Source organism: Protopterus annectens, chromosome 1.part0 (genome assembly GCF_019279795.1).
Source record: "Protopterus annectens isolate FY-2018-M chromosome 1.part0, PAN1.0, whole genome shotgun sequence".
Lineage (NCBI taxonomy): Eukaryota > Metazoa > Chordata > Ceratodontiformes > Protopteridae > Protopterus > Protopterus annectens.
The window spans coordinates 1,203,357,667-1,203,376,735 of NC_056725.1; the positions used below are offsets into that span (position 1 = coordinate 1,203,357,667).

Sequence of the window (19,069 nt, forward strand, 5' to 3'; positions counted from 1 at the left end):
AGCATGATCTGTAATGAATGCCCACTTATGCTTTAGGACACATTTCCAACGGGATTTTGCTTATTACTTATGAACAACATTATCACCAGAAGTACTTCTCTGGGGTTTTGTTAAAGTGGAAGAAAATGGAAAAAATGACAAGCATTTGCAGTCTTAAACTTAACTTTGTAACTAGGGTATTTGTAAATTGCTTCCCATGTAAGAGTACACTGGCACGCGCACTCGCTCTGTCCAAATACACATTTCAAAACATACCCTCAGCATTATACTATTCAGACTACCTGGTGACAGCAATTTTAATACACAGTATATAATTTAGCATCAAACGCTGCTATTTGGCAATTACAGAAAACTTCTTTCTACCTATCTACATGCTGAAGTAAAAAAGTTACTGATTTCAAGCACCCCTCCTCCAAAGCATAGGATATGGAAACTAAACCATTAACAAACTGCAATTTTAAGAGCAGTGCAACTCAACACTGTCATTCATACTGAGAATGAGATATAGAAGCCAACTGAACAGAACATGATCCATTATGTTTACCTGCAACAGTCAGTAATTTTAAATAGTGAGATCATGTACTTGGTAGATCAGGCTAACCACTTTCCAGGACTACATGGAACCTGGCTAATTACTACTATCACCCATACTGCTAGCTAAACCTTCATTACTGTTCATATATACACAACCTACAACAATGGATGAAATGTAACTAGAAAATGTTTTTGTCACATGACCTTACAGGTTTCCAGAATAAGTAACTTGAAACAAACTGCCCAGTAACAGCAGCAAGGCTAGCATCTAAGACATTACTTAAACAATGAAAAGCATACAAAATAAAAGTATATATTCTGAAGTTCCATACAGTTACACAGCCTGCGTTATAAGCCAATGTAAAGCTACTACTAAAAGAATATTTTACATACACTCACAAACAAAACACACTTACTGCATGTGCACATGCAGGTGTATGTTCATGTTTTGAATTTTATATAGATATATGGGTATGGTAGACTTTATCTAAACCACTTTTAAATTCAAATAAGTGTCAAATCGATCTAAAACACATTTTCAACTAAAACAGAAATGATTAAACTCGCATTTGATAGAAAATTGTGAAAGGCTATAGAAAATGACTATTGGTGTGGTCTGGAATACAGAAATTAAAATGGAAATTAGTATGATCAGTATTTCTGTCTTGCTAATGCTCACTCTTATGTTGCATCTCTGCAGTGATTTACTCGTGTGAGAAATTCTCTCTTGCATCTGTGGTTGTGCAACTGTGGAGTTTGAAGTGTTGGAGAAGTACTCACTGTATATGGAGTTTTAGATGCAATGTTATTCAATGCAAGCATTTTTAGATTAAACGTGCACAAGACAAATTTTTAGACGATTTGTAATTAGATGAAAAAAGTGTCTTGGATAAATCATTATCTCTTTCTATACATACGTATACATAGTTTTACATATATACATACATACAGACAAAAAACAGAGAACATGAACCAGCATATATATATATATATATATATATATATATATATATATATATATATATATATATACACATACACACACACACACACACACACACACACACACATATACATATATATGTATACAGGAACTGAAACAATTATCCATTTCTGCTGCTACAAAAATGGGTTTAGATACAAAGAAAACTACATGATACAGACTCTGTACTCCTAAAACAACTAGCTAAAACAAGTTAATGTGAAGTTATTGTAAAGAATACGTCACCACTACTAAGTTTAACCTTTATAACAGTCACATTTGTTTATTTAAATCATAACAGCCAAATTCAAACATGCAAGTTTGAAAGGGAGCAATGTGACACCTTAAAATAAACCAGCTTCTTGTGACGATGTCTTACCTCATCATTGATAACTTCAGATTGCTCTTCCTCTTCATCTTCATCCATATCAAGGTCATTTTGCCTGAGGTAAAACTGGAGTTGAACACAAAGCTTTTTTTTAAAAGCCAGAAAATCCATCATATTCCCTTGAAGTTGCTGCAAGAAAAACAATTCAATTAAGAATTCCTTCCGATTCTCCCTTAACAACTCCATTTCCTTGGTGTGGTGCTCAATGCACTGCTTTCTCATCTGGGCAATTTCAGCTGTTGCAGGTGGAATCTCCTCCAGTTTTTTAGGTTGTTTCTTGACAACTCCCAAACCAGATGTAGTAAAAGTAATACTAGAAAGTCCCTGGGCAACAGCAGCTCTAGAAGGGCTAGTGGGGGGAGGTGGTGAGGTAATTCCAAAACCCGATGAACCTCCAACTCCTGCAATCATTCCTGTAGATGTTCTGTCGTATCCCAAGGGTCTGGTGATGTGCTGCCCATGAAGTCCCTGCTGCTGCTGTTGTTGCTGCTGCTGGATAAGTTGACCCTGAATTATAGTACTAATCTGTGGAGGTAAGTTTGTAGTGGTGATGTGCCCTGGACTTGTCAATGGCTGCAAACTAGCACCACTGGCCACAGGGCTCTGAGGTCCCAGATGGTGAATGGTGCCTCCAGTCTGGGAGTGAGGCTGTGAAAGTCGCCGCTCGCGCTGAACACTGGTAGATGTTGTTGGACTTGTAAGCTGCACTTGCCCACTAGCTCCTTGTGCAATCTGAAGTCCTGAAAGCTCCTGGTACACAAAATGTCCACTGTTTGATGGACTGAGGTTGATTTGCCGCAGTGCATTAACATCTACAACCGCCCGGGTAGGGCTCTGACACATACTTAAACCAATAGTGGCAGGAGTACTTGACCGTGCATTCTGCAAAGCCTGCATAGACACGGGGCTGTGCTGAGTAGGACTTTGGGGCTGAACCTGCTGTGGCACAGGCGAAGTAACCTGAATATAAGATGGGGATCCATGGTCAAATCTCCTCTGTTGAGAAGTGCACTGAAAATTTGGTGATGCTGGACTTGGGACTGGCAGAGAGGCAAGAGTTATTTGCTGGTTTCCTGTAACCACCTGTCCTACATTCTGAAGTGCAATGTTAACATTCTGTCCAGCCACTGGACTTCGACTCATGAGAAGTTGCTGAATCTGATAGCCAGGCGACTGTGGAGCAGATGGACTTGCTGCAGGTGCAAATGAGGCAGCAGGTGACTGGGGCAAGTTTCCCTGCTGCTCCTCTCCCTCACTGCCTGTGAGAGACTTGGAACGCTGGAGTTGACGCTGGACATTCTGCGACCCACTGCCATGGTGCATCATCACCTTCTGTTTCTACACGATGGATCCCTCTCTGAAAAAATAATGAACACAAATATTAGGATTTAAAAAAAAAATACAAGTCTAAAGTTCACTCATTACAAACAAAGCATTTATACAGAGATTGCAAAGTGCAAATATGACGCATATCTTAGATTCTAAACAAAAAAAAGTTATACATAGTAATGTAATGCAATGTATTACTGTTAAATGCAATGCATTACAACAGAAATGCCAAGCACACAACTAAACCACTTATATTTTTGAAGAAATCATAAAATCTCTGCTTAATGTTTCCTTCAAATATGGGTTTATATTAGTACATCAAAGTATTACTACTTCGAATGTACTAATATCGAACCCTTAACGCTGAATATAGTGAAACTGCAGAATATCGAATACTTTCCTAGGGAAAGTATTCGGTGGGACGTTTCTGCAGCTTCGCTATTTCGACTGTGGAGCGAAGGTTATGGTCCGGGTTAAGGTAAGTGTGCGAACGAAGGTGAGTGTGTGATAGGGACCTTAGGGTTAGGGAGCGGGTAAGATGAGTGTGCAATAGGGACTTTAGGGTTAGGGAGCGGGTAAGGTGAGTGTGCGGTAGTTACAGACTTTAGGGTTAGGGTTGGGTTAAGGTAAGTGGATAGCTAGCAGTGTATGTATGGTTTTGAGAAGTGTATGTGTGTGGATTATGTATTTTGGTGTGCGTGTGTATGTTTGTTGGAACATCAAATTTTTTCCATGGGAAAAAATTTCCTGTTCTGAGTGTTAGATGTGGTGGTGTTTCGAGTGAAATGGTTCGATATTAGAACATTCGATGTAGTAATACTTCGATGTTCTAATATAAACCCTTCAAATATCACTTGCAGACTGACAAGAAAAATAACTTTAAGCATGCATACTACTGTTGAGAGTTGCTCATCAGTGACATAAAAATATAGTGTGTAATGTGCAGTGTGCCTGTTTTTACTTAACACATGTACAGTGTTATGGCAACTCTGAAAGCTTCCCAATACAAAGTAAACACAAGTGTTCACATTAAATGCCTATATTTTAGTAGCTACAAAATTCCAAATCCACATTCCTTACATATTTTAGGCTTTCATACACATTAGCTGACCAAAAATACAGCAATACTTTCAAAACATGCACACACCAGTAATGAAACCCTGGAAATGTGGACCATTAAGAGCATTCGAGATAACAAACCATTCAGAAAACAGCCTTCTGTTTCTGCACATCAGAGGTTTGCTGTGGTGGATTAACATGAAGATAAAGACACACTGAACTTTATTATATGTACTTAAAATTCATTTTATACTGCTTTCATTATAACAGAAAACTTAAAATACAGACAAAAATACAATAAACTCTCAGTTAACTCAAGCAAGTGGGGGAAAAAAAAAATTCGAAAAAATACAGTACAATTTTCATATGTTGCACTTTGTTTCCACTCCACAGAAACATACCTTACGTTTTTAGAATTTTAGAGTTTTAAAAAGGAAGATAGGAATAAACTCACTCTCTCCAACCTGAGAACAAGTCAAACCAAACAAATAATATAGGGTACAGTATTAGTCAGGCCTATTTTTAATAGTAATTCTCAAGCAACCAGGAACTACATTTATCCGACATCTACCAATCCCCATGGGTGCCGCTTAACAGGGAGTTTACTGCAGGCAATTACCAGACACTATTTACACTGACCTTGTGTGTCCACCAAGCTTTCCCTCAGGCTTTTAAATTGACAACCTAAAAAGAGCCAATCTACTAACGGGGACACAGAAAGAAAAATCAGTCACAAAAGGTGAGGAGAAAAGTGACTGGAAAGAATTCTGCAGCTGTACAGCAAAAAGCAGTGCAAGACATGACTTCCAGTTTACTAGAGAAGAAAAAAAAAAAAAAAAAAAACAAGTCAAATGCACTCAGAACTGAACTGAATAAAATAAACAAAACACTGAAGGAGTCTAGTCAAATAACTAAAGGTTAGAAAAATGGAAGCTTTAAACAGATATGCAGATGAGGTGATAAAACTGCAAAAATCAGAGGTCAAAATGAAGAAAAAGGCTGGCTGGCTGAGTATGAGGCTTCTCTAGAACAGAGGTTTCAAAAAATAACAGAATTAGAGAACACAGCATATAGAGAAACATGAGCTTTTCTGCTGTACCAGACAAGCAGGAAGGAATACACTATAGCAATAACCCACACCTGGGTGTGGGTAATGCTAAATTTACCCACGGTTGGCGTGGTTTGGTCCAGAGGGCGAAGCCCGAGGGACCAAACAAAGCCAACCGTGGGTAAATTTAGCATTACCCACCAGGCGTGGTTATTATACTATGACATTATTTAAGAAAAGAAACTATTCCTTTTCTTAAATAATGGCATAGTATAATGCCTGTTTACTGCCCTTCCGCAGATGTCTGGCATCCGGCAGTTCTGATGTACTGCGCGCCTGCGCAGTACATCAGAGCTGTGAGCAAACAGCGGAGAAAGCAAGATCTCCGTTGCTTTTTAGTGTTCGCTATGTTAAATGAGTTTAACATAGCGAGACAGTTTTAAAATAAGCAACGGAGATGTCCATTGCTTATTTTAAAACTGTCTCGCTATGTTAAACTCATTTAACATAGCGAAACACTAAAAGCAACGGAGATCTTGCTTTCTCCGTTGCTTAAACACTGTCTCGCTATGTTAAATGGGTTTAACATAGCGAGACAGCTTTAAAATAAGCAACGGAGATCTCTGTTGCTTATTTTAAAGCTGTCTCGCTATGTTAAACCCATTTAACATAGCGAGACAGTATTTTAAAAAACCGAGTTATACTAATGGAAAAAAGTCCGGACGACCGGACCTTTTTCCATTAGTATAACTCTATTTACAACGGGCACGCTGGCCAATCAGCGTGCACGTTTTGGGGGGATCATGGTATAATATTAATTTTATGACAGCATAAGTAAGCAAATGGATTGGTATTACACAGCAGATGTTAATTGAAAGGGCACATCATGTATACGCGCCAAAAAGTTAATTCTGACAAAACTGTAGCAGAATGACAAAGTACTAAAAGTGGGAGACAGTTGAGTGTTTGAGGAAAATTATTATTCAATGTACACCAGGCAGAAGAGGAGCAAATTTATTCCACTAATCATATAATGTGAAAAAGCAGGCATGAGATTCAAGCTGCTGTATCCAGCTATTTTCAGAATATTCTTTCCTGGAGAGTTAAAAATCATGTTTTGAACCAGTACATGCTAAGGAGGAAATATAAACATAAAGGGAGTTAACAAACAGGAGATCCTACTTCTTGTTCTACTGGTAATAAAACCCATACAGAAACTGTGCCAGTGAAAGTGTATCAAATGTTTCAAAGGAAAATGCCTGCAAGACAAAAAAAAAAAAAAAAAAAAAAAAAAAGCACAACACTTGACTAGAACTGGAAGTACATTGGAAATGAAGCAGAAACTGGATTTGGGAGATGGAGATCAACAGGAAGAAAACCTATGTTTTTTGTCAGTTTCAAAGTTGCTGGATTACATAGTATTAATTATATTTGTGAAACAAGACAGAACAAGAAAACCTAGAAATATTGGACTTTTTTGACTTGGTTAAACTTATGGGGGACTCCCAAGCATATGCCCTACTTCATGTCATTAATGTTTGAAAGAACGTTTAGGAGAGTGGGAGAAGAACTGCAAGTAAAACAAAATTTTGCTCTTAAAAGTACTATTTTATAATGTATGACGTAACCTGCATGCCATAAAGTAAAGCTTTCTCAGTTATTTTTGAGTGCAATAGTGATGATAAAAAACAGGGGCACCTGTTTATTTTCGTCTTTCTTTCTCCTTATTCAGTTTTAAGAAAAAAAAAAAAACTCTGGTCAAAACAGCCTGATACAAGAAAAACTGATGTGCTTTTTCTTACTCTTGCTAGGGGGTGACTGGATTAAGGCCCTTGGTATGACCTAGTAACATGTTTTAATGGGAAGCAAATAAATGAACAGTGAATATAATAAGTTTTCTTTCATCAAATAAATGTGTACTTGCAGAGACATCTGTGTATCTGGTTCAGGTCTCTATGGAGCCAATCTGATAAGGGGCAATAAAAACACAATACTTCTTTTAAGAGCTAGGAGACAGAATTTTCTGAAAGCATTCAAGTGTTGTTTTAATTCATCCATCCATCCACAACCCCTTTTCCCCATTTGTGCACACAGGGTGAGGTGTCACTTCAACAGTGAATAATCAAGAGCCAAGGATTACACGGCAGGGTGGCTAGCCGTGCTGCAGTAGTTCTTCCACACAACACACTCGTGCGCACACACAGCTATGGCCAATTTAGTGTGTCCAATCTACCATTTGGATGTCTCTGGAATGTGGGAGGAAACCAGAGCACCTGGAGGAAACCCACATGAGCACAGAAGGACAGGCAACCTCTAAACAGATGAAAATTGAACTAGGGAACCTCTTGCTGTGAGGCAACAACACTATCTGCTGCACCACTGTTTTTCTAACCGGGGACAGAAATAAAGACAAAAACAGAGAGCACTCAGTAGAAGTACAGGCTGCACCATGCGTCTTAGCACAGATAACCTTCCTTGGAGGTTAATCCAGGTCTATAAAAGTGTCTGTCAGTCTGGGACAACTGTTCCTATTAGGAGGGTTAAACTTCAATATTTGAAGACATACATTTTTTTGATGTGTTAGTATTAACAGATTTTAGGGGTGTTCTGGTGGTGACTGTTTTTTGAGGGTTTCACTAAAACAAAATGTTTTGTAAGATAAGACGTGTTCAAATGGATATGACAAGAAACAACTAGAAAAAGATCAATATGCCAGACAGAAGTAACACAAAAGCTGGAACTAGACAAAAAAAAAAAAAAAAAAGCAGACATAAGTGGGAACAATAACTTTTTAACATAATGGCAACACTTTCTATATTATTTTTAAAAGTAACTGGTCTCACAGAACTATACAAACAAGAAACAGTAGTGAACTATATTTAAAAATGTAGAGTGCGAAAAGCTATGCTACAAGACACGCATTTGGAAATAACTAAGCATGTGAATTTGATAAAGAAAGGATTTCAGGATGATTATTCAGTGGAATATCTGGGACAAAGGAAAAGGGGACTACTAGTATCAAGTGCTAGAGGAGATCCAATAGTGACAGAAGAGGGGAAAAAACAAGATAATGGTACATTTGTAGTACTAAGGGTTTACTGGCAAGGGAGGAGGATTACACTGGCATGTACTTGTATTACACCTAAAACTGCTATAATGGAGCTCAACAAAATTCTGGGATAATAAGCTTTCAGCAAGGAATTTTACTATGGAGGGGACTCTAATTTGATTTGCAGCAGGGAGGATGTATCCAAGGGGTCCAGAGGGAAAATGCAATAAAAAAAGAGGGTAAATTTTTGAAGACATTTATGAAAATATTTGGTACGGAAAATGGAAATTTACATATTACTCCCAGAAATACAAAAAGGGGGCTAAGCTAAAAAAAACTTACAGTTCACAGGAACACACAATTCTGATGCATATCCAATAACTACTTCAGATCACATGTCAAATAACAACTAAACTAAAAATGCAGGGTAATAAAATAAAAATGAGACAGTGGTGTTTTCTCACCTATCTGTTAAAAGAGAGGAATTTAAGGAATGGGGAGTGGAAATTATTCAGTAGTTATTAGGGAAGATAGAAATTTCTTCTAAAAATATAGCTAGGGAATGGGATACAATTAAAGTGGAGTTTAAAAACTGGGTGGAAGAAATATAGCTAGGGAATGGGATACAATTAAAGTGGAGTTTAAAAACTGGGTGGAAGTAAAAGAACAATATCTGGTTAAAAGGTAACAAGAATTATTAAGACAGACTGACAAAGGTTAAAGTATTTCAGAATGGGGGACACTCACAGAAGATGGAGGGGCAACTGCAGAATGCTAAACAAAAAAATAAGTGATTATCTCAATAATATGCATGAGTTTAGAAAAACTGCTAATCAAATGTTTTTGATCACTCCAGAACACAAAAAGTTTTAGCACAACAACTCAGGCAACAGAAAGTATAAAGGGTTGTAGGGAGCTTATAACAAGGAAGATAACCAGAAACTCTGTAAAGGTACTATACATATTTTGGAAATTTTATTAAAACTTTGTATAAAGCAGAGAAATACAGAAATCGATGAACTGTACAAATGTATATGTTTATGGAAGAATTAAATATGCCAAGATTAGAGGTAAATGAGGCTCGATTACTAACAGGACAGGAGGAGATGAGATAAAAATGGTGACATATAACCAAATGTACAAGAAAGTCCCCAGGAATAGATAGAATGCCTGTGGAAGTTTGGAAGCTAGGAGGGAAAAATGATAAATAGCTGGAAGATCTTGTTTAACAGTATTTTAAAAGGATGAGAAGCACCATTATCCTGGAAGATGACAGCTGTAATACCTAAAGATAGTAAAGACCCATCAGATCCAGCTTCACATAGTCCCATTTCAATTCTAGACCATGATTATAACGTGTATATGTCTATAATGGCTAACTGAATGGAAAAGGTGATGCAAAAATTGATAGATATGGATCAATGTGGTTTTGTGAAGGAGAGGGAAAAATTTGACAGTGTTAACAAAACAATGATCCAGAGGAAAGCCGAACATAAGAAAATACTATTGCTGTTAGTAAGTCTTGATGAAGAGAAACCATTCAACAGAATAAGGTGAGATTTTATAAGAACGGCAATGGAAGCATTTACATTCCCTGATAAAATTATAATGATGGTTAGAAGGATATGCGAGGGATAACAGGTGAAAATTAAATCTGGTGGGTTCCTATCTGACAAGTTCTGTTTGAGCAGAGCAACCAGGCAGGGGTGTCCTCCTTCCATTGTGTGCTATATTTAGAAAGTACAGTTGTGTACACTTACCATAAATGTGGATGTTAGAGTGTATTCACTGTTGCAGTCATTACATTTGGGTAATCTGCTGGCAGGTTGCCCTCAGTCGGCCTGAATAACAAAGTCTTGGGTCCTGCGTCGGTTGCTGTCTCCTCTTCCATGACGTCAAGTCGTCAGGTGTATAAAACATGCAGCCGACGCCATTTTATTCAGTTTTTCTTGCCCCAGATGTCAGGTGCCCCCCAAATGGGGAGTATATATATATATATATATATATATATATAAAAATATATAGATATAAATATATAGATATAGATATATATATATAAATAAATAAACAGTAAATATATAGATGCACTTTTAGAAACATAAACTTTACTCAATAGCCTTGGTGGTGTATTTGCTTTTAGTTGAAAAGTATAGTGAAGTGAAGGAAAGGTATAGAAAGAGGGATGGCGGGTGGGTAACCTGGACTGCAACAGTGAATACACTCGAACATCCACATTTATGGTAAGTGTACACAACTGTACTATGTTCTTCATGTTTCACTGTTGCAGTCATTACATTTGGGTAGAATCCCAAAGCTATGGATGGGAGGATGGAACTAAACGGCATTAGGAGCAGCTGTAAGGCCCTGCAGGACTGCAGTAGCAAAGCCTGCCCTGGATTTGGAGAAGAGAGGTAAATAATAATGCTTTGTGAAGATATGAACAGAGCTCCAAGTAGCAGCTTCTAGAATGTCTTTGGATGGAACCCCTCTGAGAAAAGCTGCTGAAGTAGAGGCAGCCCTGGTGGAATGTGATCTGATCTCCTTGGGCACAGGTTTACCATGGTGCAAATAGCAGAAACGAATGCAATGGCTTATCCACTTAGAAATAGTCTGCTTTGATATAGCCTTCCCCTCTGACCCTGCAGCAAATGCTACCAGTAGTTGCTCAGATTTTCTTAGAGATTTGGTCCTGTTTAAGCAGAATCTTAGTTGTCTGTGTACAGCCAATGAATGCAGAATCCGCTCCCCCTTGTTCTGCGGATTTGGGTAAAATGTTGGCAGATGAATGGTCTGGTTAACAGCCACACTGGATACCATCTTAGGCATAAAAGAAGGATTGGTCCTGAGGGACACCCTGTCCGGGTAAAATATAATAAAAGGCTCCACTGCCATGAGGGCCTGTAGTTCTGAAATCCTTCTTGCTGAAGTGACTGCCAAGAGAAAAGCGGTTTTCCAAGATAGAAATTTTATATCCGCAGTAGCTGCTGGTTCAAAAGGAGGCAGGGTGAGCTTTTCCAGCACAAAACTGAGCGCTCATGCAGGAGTTGGTGATCTTCTGGGAGGCCTTAAATTTTTGGCCCCTCTAAGATACTGTTTAAGCAGAGGATGAAAAAAACAGGGGAGGGCTCTGTGTTGTAATGAGCCAAGATGGCAGAGGCATGGATTTTTATTGAAGAAAAAGATAGGCCCTTGTCAAGCATCTCAGTCAAATATTGTAAAATCTGAGGAATATTGGGCTTTGCTGAGTCTATTCCTTGTGCATGGTTCCAAGCACAGAATCTCTTCCATTTATCAGCATAAGATTTTGTAGTACTAGGCCTTCTGGCTTACAAAATGACATCCATCACAGATTTACTGAGAGGTGGTGTTTGAATAAATTAGTTGATTAGCCATGCTGCAAGATTCAGAGTTTGGATCTGAGTGTGGAGAATTTGATAGTTCTGCTGAGACAGTAGATGAGGCATTTGAGGCAAGTACCATGGAGGAAGGGGAGACATATTCCTTAGAAGTGGGTACCAGTGCTGGCGAGGCCAGTCCGGAGCAATTAGGATCATTTTTGGTTTCTCCTGTCTGACTTTTATTAAGACCTTGGAGAGTAGAGGCAGAGGGGGAAAGGCATAGACTGATGGGTTTTTCCAGCTGAAGGATAGGGCATCCACTTTCCATGCTTTTTTGTGAGGGGTTCTTGTGCAGAATTTGTCCAACAGACAATTCTGGGGAGAGGCAAATAGATGCCTAGGCTCCCACATTTCTGTGTTAACATGCTGAAGGTTTGTGGATCCAGTTTCCATTCGTGCGGGTCCGTAAGATTTCTGCTTAGGTCGTCTGCCAAAGTATTTTGCTTTCCTGGCAGGAACTGAGCTTGAAGATGTATTTGTTAAGTCAAGACTGTGTTCCACAAGGCCATGGCTAGTCTGCAAAGGGGGTAGGAATGTGTACCCCCTACTAGTTTATATACCACATAACTGTGGTTTTGTCCGTCTTTATTAGTAGTTGTCCTGGATGAAGCAAGTCCTTGAAGGCTGTCAGAGCATACTGAATAGCTAGCATCTCTTTCTGGTTGATACGCAGATGTATTTGGTTTGGGATCCACTTGCCCTGAATGCATCTCCCTGCTAGGTGGGCCCCCCAAGCATAGTCTGATGCGTCTGTAGTTAAGGTTTGGGTGGCAGGGGGGTAGAGTGAATGACCGTCCCTTTTTCTGGTGACATGTCTCTGCCCACCAAATAAACTCTTGTTGTAGGCAGGGAATGAGAGAAATCATTATTTCCAGACTGTGACAACGTTGACTCCATAACCTTTTTAGGTACCACTTGAAGTTTCCTCATATGCAGTCTCGCATATGGAATTAGTAGAATGCAGGATGCCATGAACACCAAAGCCTGCAGAATTTGTCTTGCACATAACAGGGGTTTTGTTGCCATTTGTTTGAAGTATGTTGTTAGTTGCCTTTGTCTGGGGTGCGGTAAGCCATCTGGGCAGTTGTATTCAAGTTTGCATCCAGGAATGTAATTATTTGAGAGGGTACCAGTTGTGATTTATTTTTGTTTATGGTGTACCATAGGGCAAGCTAGAAGCCTTTTTACAAATGCCAGATGATGACTAAGAGTGTCCTTGTCCTCTGCTTGAATGAAACAATCATCCAGATAAGGATAAATTTGAAGGCTTCTTTGTCTGCAGAATGCAATTACTGGTGCCAGGCACTTTGGCTTATCTTCTGCGCCCAGGGTCTTTACAAAGGGCAATGCAGAGAATCGGTAATGCAAAAAAACTGCTTTGAAGCGGAGGTATCGTCTGCATGATTCCCTTATTAGGATATGCAGGTATGCCTCTTTTAAGTCTAGTGCAGGTACGCCTCTTTTAAGTCTAGTGTTCTTAACCAAGCATTCCTGCCTAGAATAGGCAGAAGCTGTTGTAAAGTCAGCATTTTGAATTTTGGAATGTCCAGGAACGTGTTCAAAAATCAATAAGTCCAATATTAGGTGCCATGAATTGTCTTTTCTGGGTACCAGGAAAAGTCTTGAGTAAAATCCTTGTCCTTTTCCCTTTTCTGGTACAGGTTGAATAGCCCCCATATCCATGAGGGACATTACTTGTTTCTGGGCCTCTGCCCACTGGTTTTGTAGAAGATCTGGCTATCCATTTGGAATTGGCAAAGTATGGAAATGAAATCTGTACTCCTGGGATACTATGTTTAATACCCACTTGTCCTGGGTAATAACTTCCAATTTTGAGCATGAAGTGCTAGTTTTCCCCCCAAGGGGGCTGCCAAAAGAGAAGTGCTTGGTGATGGTAGAGGAAAGTCATTTGAGACTGCTTACTGTAGGGTTGTGCTTTGTTTCCTCCAGATTTGGAGGTGGAGGCACCCCATTGCTTTCACCTGTAAGAACCCTGTGACTGGTATCTGGAGCCTTTTGAGCGACTGGATTTGCCCTGTGTGGCTCTGTTGGACACAGGAAAGGACCAGTTTGTAGTGGGTCAGTGCCTACTGAACCTGGTTGGTTGCACTTGCAAGAAATCTTTTACAGTTTGCATAGATTTAGCTTTGTCTTCCATTTTCTTTAAAACCTCTTCTGCCTTACTACCAAACACAGTATCATGCTGCAAAGGGGCACCCAGCAATTTAGCTTTAACATGATCAGGCAGATTTTGCTCCTTGAGCCAGGCATGCCTTCTAATCACAGATCCAGTAACGGCGGCCCTACAAGAGGCCTCCAAGGAATCCAAACCACATTGCAAAGTATGCTTTCCAACCTGTTCTGCTGAATGCAATAATTCCTGCAACTCTTAATTTTCCACACAATCAGAAAGCAACATCATTTTCTGTTTCAGTACGCCAATAACATGCTGTTGATATTTAAGCATATGAAACTGGCAGTTTAAAGCCCTGATTGCCAAGGCTGCAGACGTATAAACCTTCTTTCCCCATCTATCCGGTGCCCTGGAATCTCTATCAGAAGGGGTAGGACTTTTGGCTGTAGAGGCCTTTACACCCTTGGGACACTGAGAAATAGTCTCAGGATCAGCAGCAGGATTTCTGAATAGAAATTTGTGGGAGTCAGGAACTCTGTAATATGTGTCTGGCTTACTAGGATTCGGAGGCAGGGAATCAGGAGCCATGCTTGATTCCGAGAACACATCATCAACAATGTCGAATACAGAAGGTATTGCCAAAGGCCTATGCTGAGGAAGAAGGAAATCCCAAATCCTCTTTTTTGATTCAGAGAAGTCCTGACTCTCCCAGTGAAAATGTTCCCTTAAAGTATGCAAAGTCTCTCCAAAAGAGTAATCCTCAGGAGAAGATGCAGATGGGATGGATTCCTCTACATCAGAATCTTCATAGGGTTGAATAGAAAATTCCTGATCAGAAGAAATGGAAACCTGATCTGAAGAGTCATAATTAGTGTCTTGCATAGGCCTCTTAGCAAGGGGAGGGGGGGTTGGGAACCCCTGATCAAGGTAATTAAATCCTCAGCCACATGCATAGGGGCCTAAGCACATGGCTCATGCATCGGTTTTTTAGACATAGAAGTTGTTTTTGACCTTGTTTTTGTTGCTGGCATCGGTTTAATATAAAAATGTTGAGGCCTGAAAACACCCACAGAAGCCGGTGCCTGCTCTGCGGCTCCGGACCCATCCAAAGGGGAGACATCCACGGGTTCAATACTTTGAGAATCTCGGTGCATACCGGACTCCAAATGGGTCTCGGTAGAGACCTTCGACTCAAAAGTAGCGGGTATCAGGGGCTGCGAAAGAGCCTCACTGAGTACCGGCAAACCAGTGACTGGTTTAGGAGAAGCTTCATCGGTTTTGGACCTCGACGGTCTGTCTCTGTCTTTTTCCTTGTGTTTTTTATGTACTCTGGTAGTCGGATTGCTAACCGACGACATTTCAGGATAATTAAATCTTGAACCAAAATATTTAGAAGCAAAACTATACCGATGCTTAATAGTGCGTTGGTTAAATCTAGCACAAAACCGACAGCAAGGCACGTTGTGATCTGGGCCTAGGCAAGAAAGACAGTACAAATGAAAATCCTTATGAGGTATTTGCTTCCCACAAGTAATGCAATTATTAACTTTTACTGACATCGATAAGGAGCAAGAAAAAGTTTCCCCAACAGGGTACTTAGCTTTATTTTGAAGACTTCGGTTCTGAAACTCGAATACGAAAATTTCAGAAGTCGGCCAATCGGCACTTGTGAACTGCTTCTGCTTCGGGCACCGTGCGGCCAGAAAGACTGAATAAAATGGCGTCGGCTGCATGTTTTATACCCCTGACGACCTGATGTCATGGAAGAGGAGACAGCAACCGACAAAGGACCCAAGACTTTGTTATTCAGGCCAACTGAGGGCAACCTGCCAGCAGATTACCCAAATGTAATGACTGCAACAGTGAAATACGAAGAACATCAACTGGCAAAGAAATTTAGGGACTCAAATTCAAGGATATAACTGGTATGGTAGTCAAGAAAAGCTGTTTTTAATTATGGATTATTTTATACCTGATAAAATCAGAAAAGAACATTTCAGTGTTCTGGAACACTGTGAAGTCTTTTTGGGTTAAAACTTAATGAAGGCAAAACATGGGCAAAAGCTGTAAGCTATGTACCCAGACACAAATTGGTTCAGCAATACCCATATTTATGGGGACATGATAAAACAAAGTACTTAGGTGTATGTATTAAAAATAATTATGTTGTGGCAGCTATGGTATGTGGGAAGAGACTGATCAAAAGATATTGCAAAAACTGAAAAACTGGAAGTTCTGTTTTATGGATAGCAAGATAAAAACAGTCAAATGTTTTTAGTCCCTTTAGTTTTATACACAGGTCAGGCATATTTTATCAAACCAGAGTAGTTGTGGACAGCAATAAATAAAGAGCTTAAGAATTTTATTTGGGAGGGGAAGACAGCAAGAGTTAGGAGGAATAAGCTGATTATTCCAATAGAACAAGGTGGTCTCAGATTACTATATCTGAAGGGATATTTCAGAGCTACACAGTTATGGCTTCTATACAAAGAACATACAGAAAGCTATAATTCAAAGTGGAAAAGGACAACAGTGAAACAAGGAGGAAGCTCAAGAAACAAGGAGAGACTGGGGTTTTGGATGCAGACCCTTAGAGAGAACAACAACCATACAAAATATTATACTCCTAAAAACAGCAGGATGTATTCTAATCATTAAGCCAACATGGGAATGGAGAAAGATTCTGCCGATAGGGACAACTGCAGTTAGGTATACAGACAATAGGCAAGAGGGGGCTGGAATTTCTTGGAGAAAACTGGCAGAGGAACCAAGGCATTGGCAGCAAATAATTAGAGAGAGAATGATAGAGTGGGAAGAGGTCAAGAATTTATTTGGACTGCAGGCTAGAGAGATTACCTTCCCTATGAAAGATTGATAGAGTACAGGCAAAGAAGAGAAACAGTGGGGTCCTAAGCAAAAGACCAGCACTGATAAGAGTTTTCGGTAGACTCTACAACAGAAGTTGCTGTTAAGGGATAATTAGTAGAACATATAAAATACTGCATGATAATTAGAAGAATCAGAGGAGGTTGGAAAGGATAGGGAAGACACACTGGATAAGCAATTCACAAAGAAACAATGTATGTCTCCCAAATAAGCAACAAAGTCCAGAAGACTTAGGATCTTTGCTTGAGGCGTTTACACAGGTATTTTTATACCCAAAGTAGACTCCAAAGAATTTTTCCTCAAGTAGACAGCAAAGGTTGGAGCTGTTATGGGGAAGAAAGAGGCAACTGGAACATATTTTTGGGAGTGTAATGAGTTGGCAGAGTAGTCTGCAGGAAAATTTTAAAACCCATCAGAAAAACTAGGTGGGCAAATTGGTACAAGGAAATTATTTTTTTGAGCTATGACACAGAATCTGAATTGCCTACACAGGGCCTTGTTGAGTCTAAATTATGGTTCCTGCCAAAAAAGCAATTACTACAAAACGTAATTCAAAATCTAAACCAACCGTACTAGAAGTGAACATAGTAACAGAGATAAAAACAGCTGGAAATGGGATCTTTAGAAAAGGGTAGGGGTAAATTACATAAAAAATGGTAAATGTGGGAATAATACATGCAGAATAATGTTTTGGAGGAGGAACTGGGTTTAAAACAAGGCAGGACTAGAATGAGCTATGTAATGTTTGACTGGCAGTGACTGAAGAGATGCGATACATAATGAAAGTGTTTAGAAAATTTGTGACTAATGGAGAATGAAAATGGGCAAGAAAAAATATATATATAATCACACAAAGAGTTAGCAAAATCCCAGTGATACAAAAATTCTCAAAAAAGAAGCATGGACTCATTTCTTCTAAATAAATTCTGAACATGAGAAACACCTACACAAAGACAGATGCACACTAAGAAGGTTGAAGTAATCTACAAGCTCAGAAAGTTATCAGCCAAGCAGTGCTAACAGTGTAGCACCTGTCCTGATGACTAATGATGACACACCTTGCCTCATCAGGGAGATATTTAGTGATTTATGTCTTTTTTTTTTTTTTTAAACAGTTAATTAGGATCTAGAATTTAAAATCAAACAGTTTAGTTAAAGATTAGGATTGCTATACTGTCTTTATCTGCTGTTAAAGGTCTGTTTTTATCTGCTGTTAAAGGTCTGTTTATATGTTCAGTGTTCTAATGAATATGGTGCCGTGGACTCCTGCAGGGCTAATCTTCTTTGTAGTGTACCGAATTACTCAGTTTCTCCTGAATGGCAGTAAAAGTGGGTACCCAAAAGGTCACTACAATTACCACTCAAGCCAGATGGTCCAGCTGATGACTCCTATATTGTCTAAGCAGACATTGTCCAGGTTCTGAATGGAAAATCCCATCTTTTGTGTGACTCCTTAGGCTTTACATCTAATAATGCTTTTAGCTAAAACAAAGATCATTCACTGCAACCTGAAGTATCAGTGAAAAGAACGGACTATCAGAGACATGCACCCTGTGGCCAGTGTGGTTCAACACTATTACAACACTCCCAACCAACTCTTCATATCTGAATCCCACTCAGGGTAAAAGGAAATCAGTCCTGGCAGCCTCCTCTAGTGGTTGCTTCACGGTGACCGTTCGTTTTGCACTGCAGGACAAGAAAATTCTTGAGGATGGAAATTAAAGCCAACAGTTGAAAGGGTTTGCACATTTTGTCTTTGGGTTATCATGAATTTCTGGACCAATGGGAAGATGCTCTTTAAATGGACCACAGACTAAACTGTTACTCTGGTGTTCTCAGTGACTGGGGTAAGTAAGGTACAGCCAGAGATGGAGATAAACTACGATGCAGACTTCTGTTGCTCATGCTGCACCTTCTGACGAACTGTAGGCAATGCAGACCATAAGAAAAATACACAACTAAAACAAAATAAAATAATAAAAAGAAACCAAAAGACCAGTAACCCAGTAGAATCCAGAAGTATTTTATTCACACATTGACGTCTCGGCTGGAATGCCTTCAAAGGAGAAAACACACCCAAAAAACACTCCATATAAATAGCACAATCAAGTATTCAATAAAAATTCAATTAAAGAAAATCACAAGCGTAATTAAAGGAGAACTCTCCAATTAAGTTGAGAATTCATACCATTAGGTATAAGGAGTATCAGACTTTAGAATATAGATGGCTTCTTTATATAAAAGTTTATCCTTAAAATAAGT

The 19,069-nt window shown here is 39.3% G+C and overlaps 1 protein-coding gene across 3 annotated transcripts in view; it reads right to left on the minus strand.

Moving 5' to 3' along the window:
- Window positions 1-19,069, minus strand: part of EP400 (E1A binding protein p400) — a 3,509,270-nt gene that overhangs the window by 3,346,049 nt on the left and 144,152 nt on the right. For all 3 annotated transcript variants that reach the window (XM_044065578.1, XM_044065569.1, XM_044065563.1), the window contains exon 2: window positions 1,896-3,261. In XM_044065578.1, coding sequence (XP_043921513.1) covers window positions 1,896-3,230 — 1,335 coding nt within the window. In that variant the 5' untranslated portion in view covers window positions 3,231-3,261. The remainder of the gene's footprint in view (window positions 1-1,895; window positions 3,262-19,069) is intronic.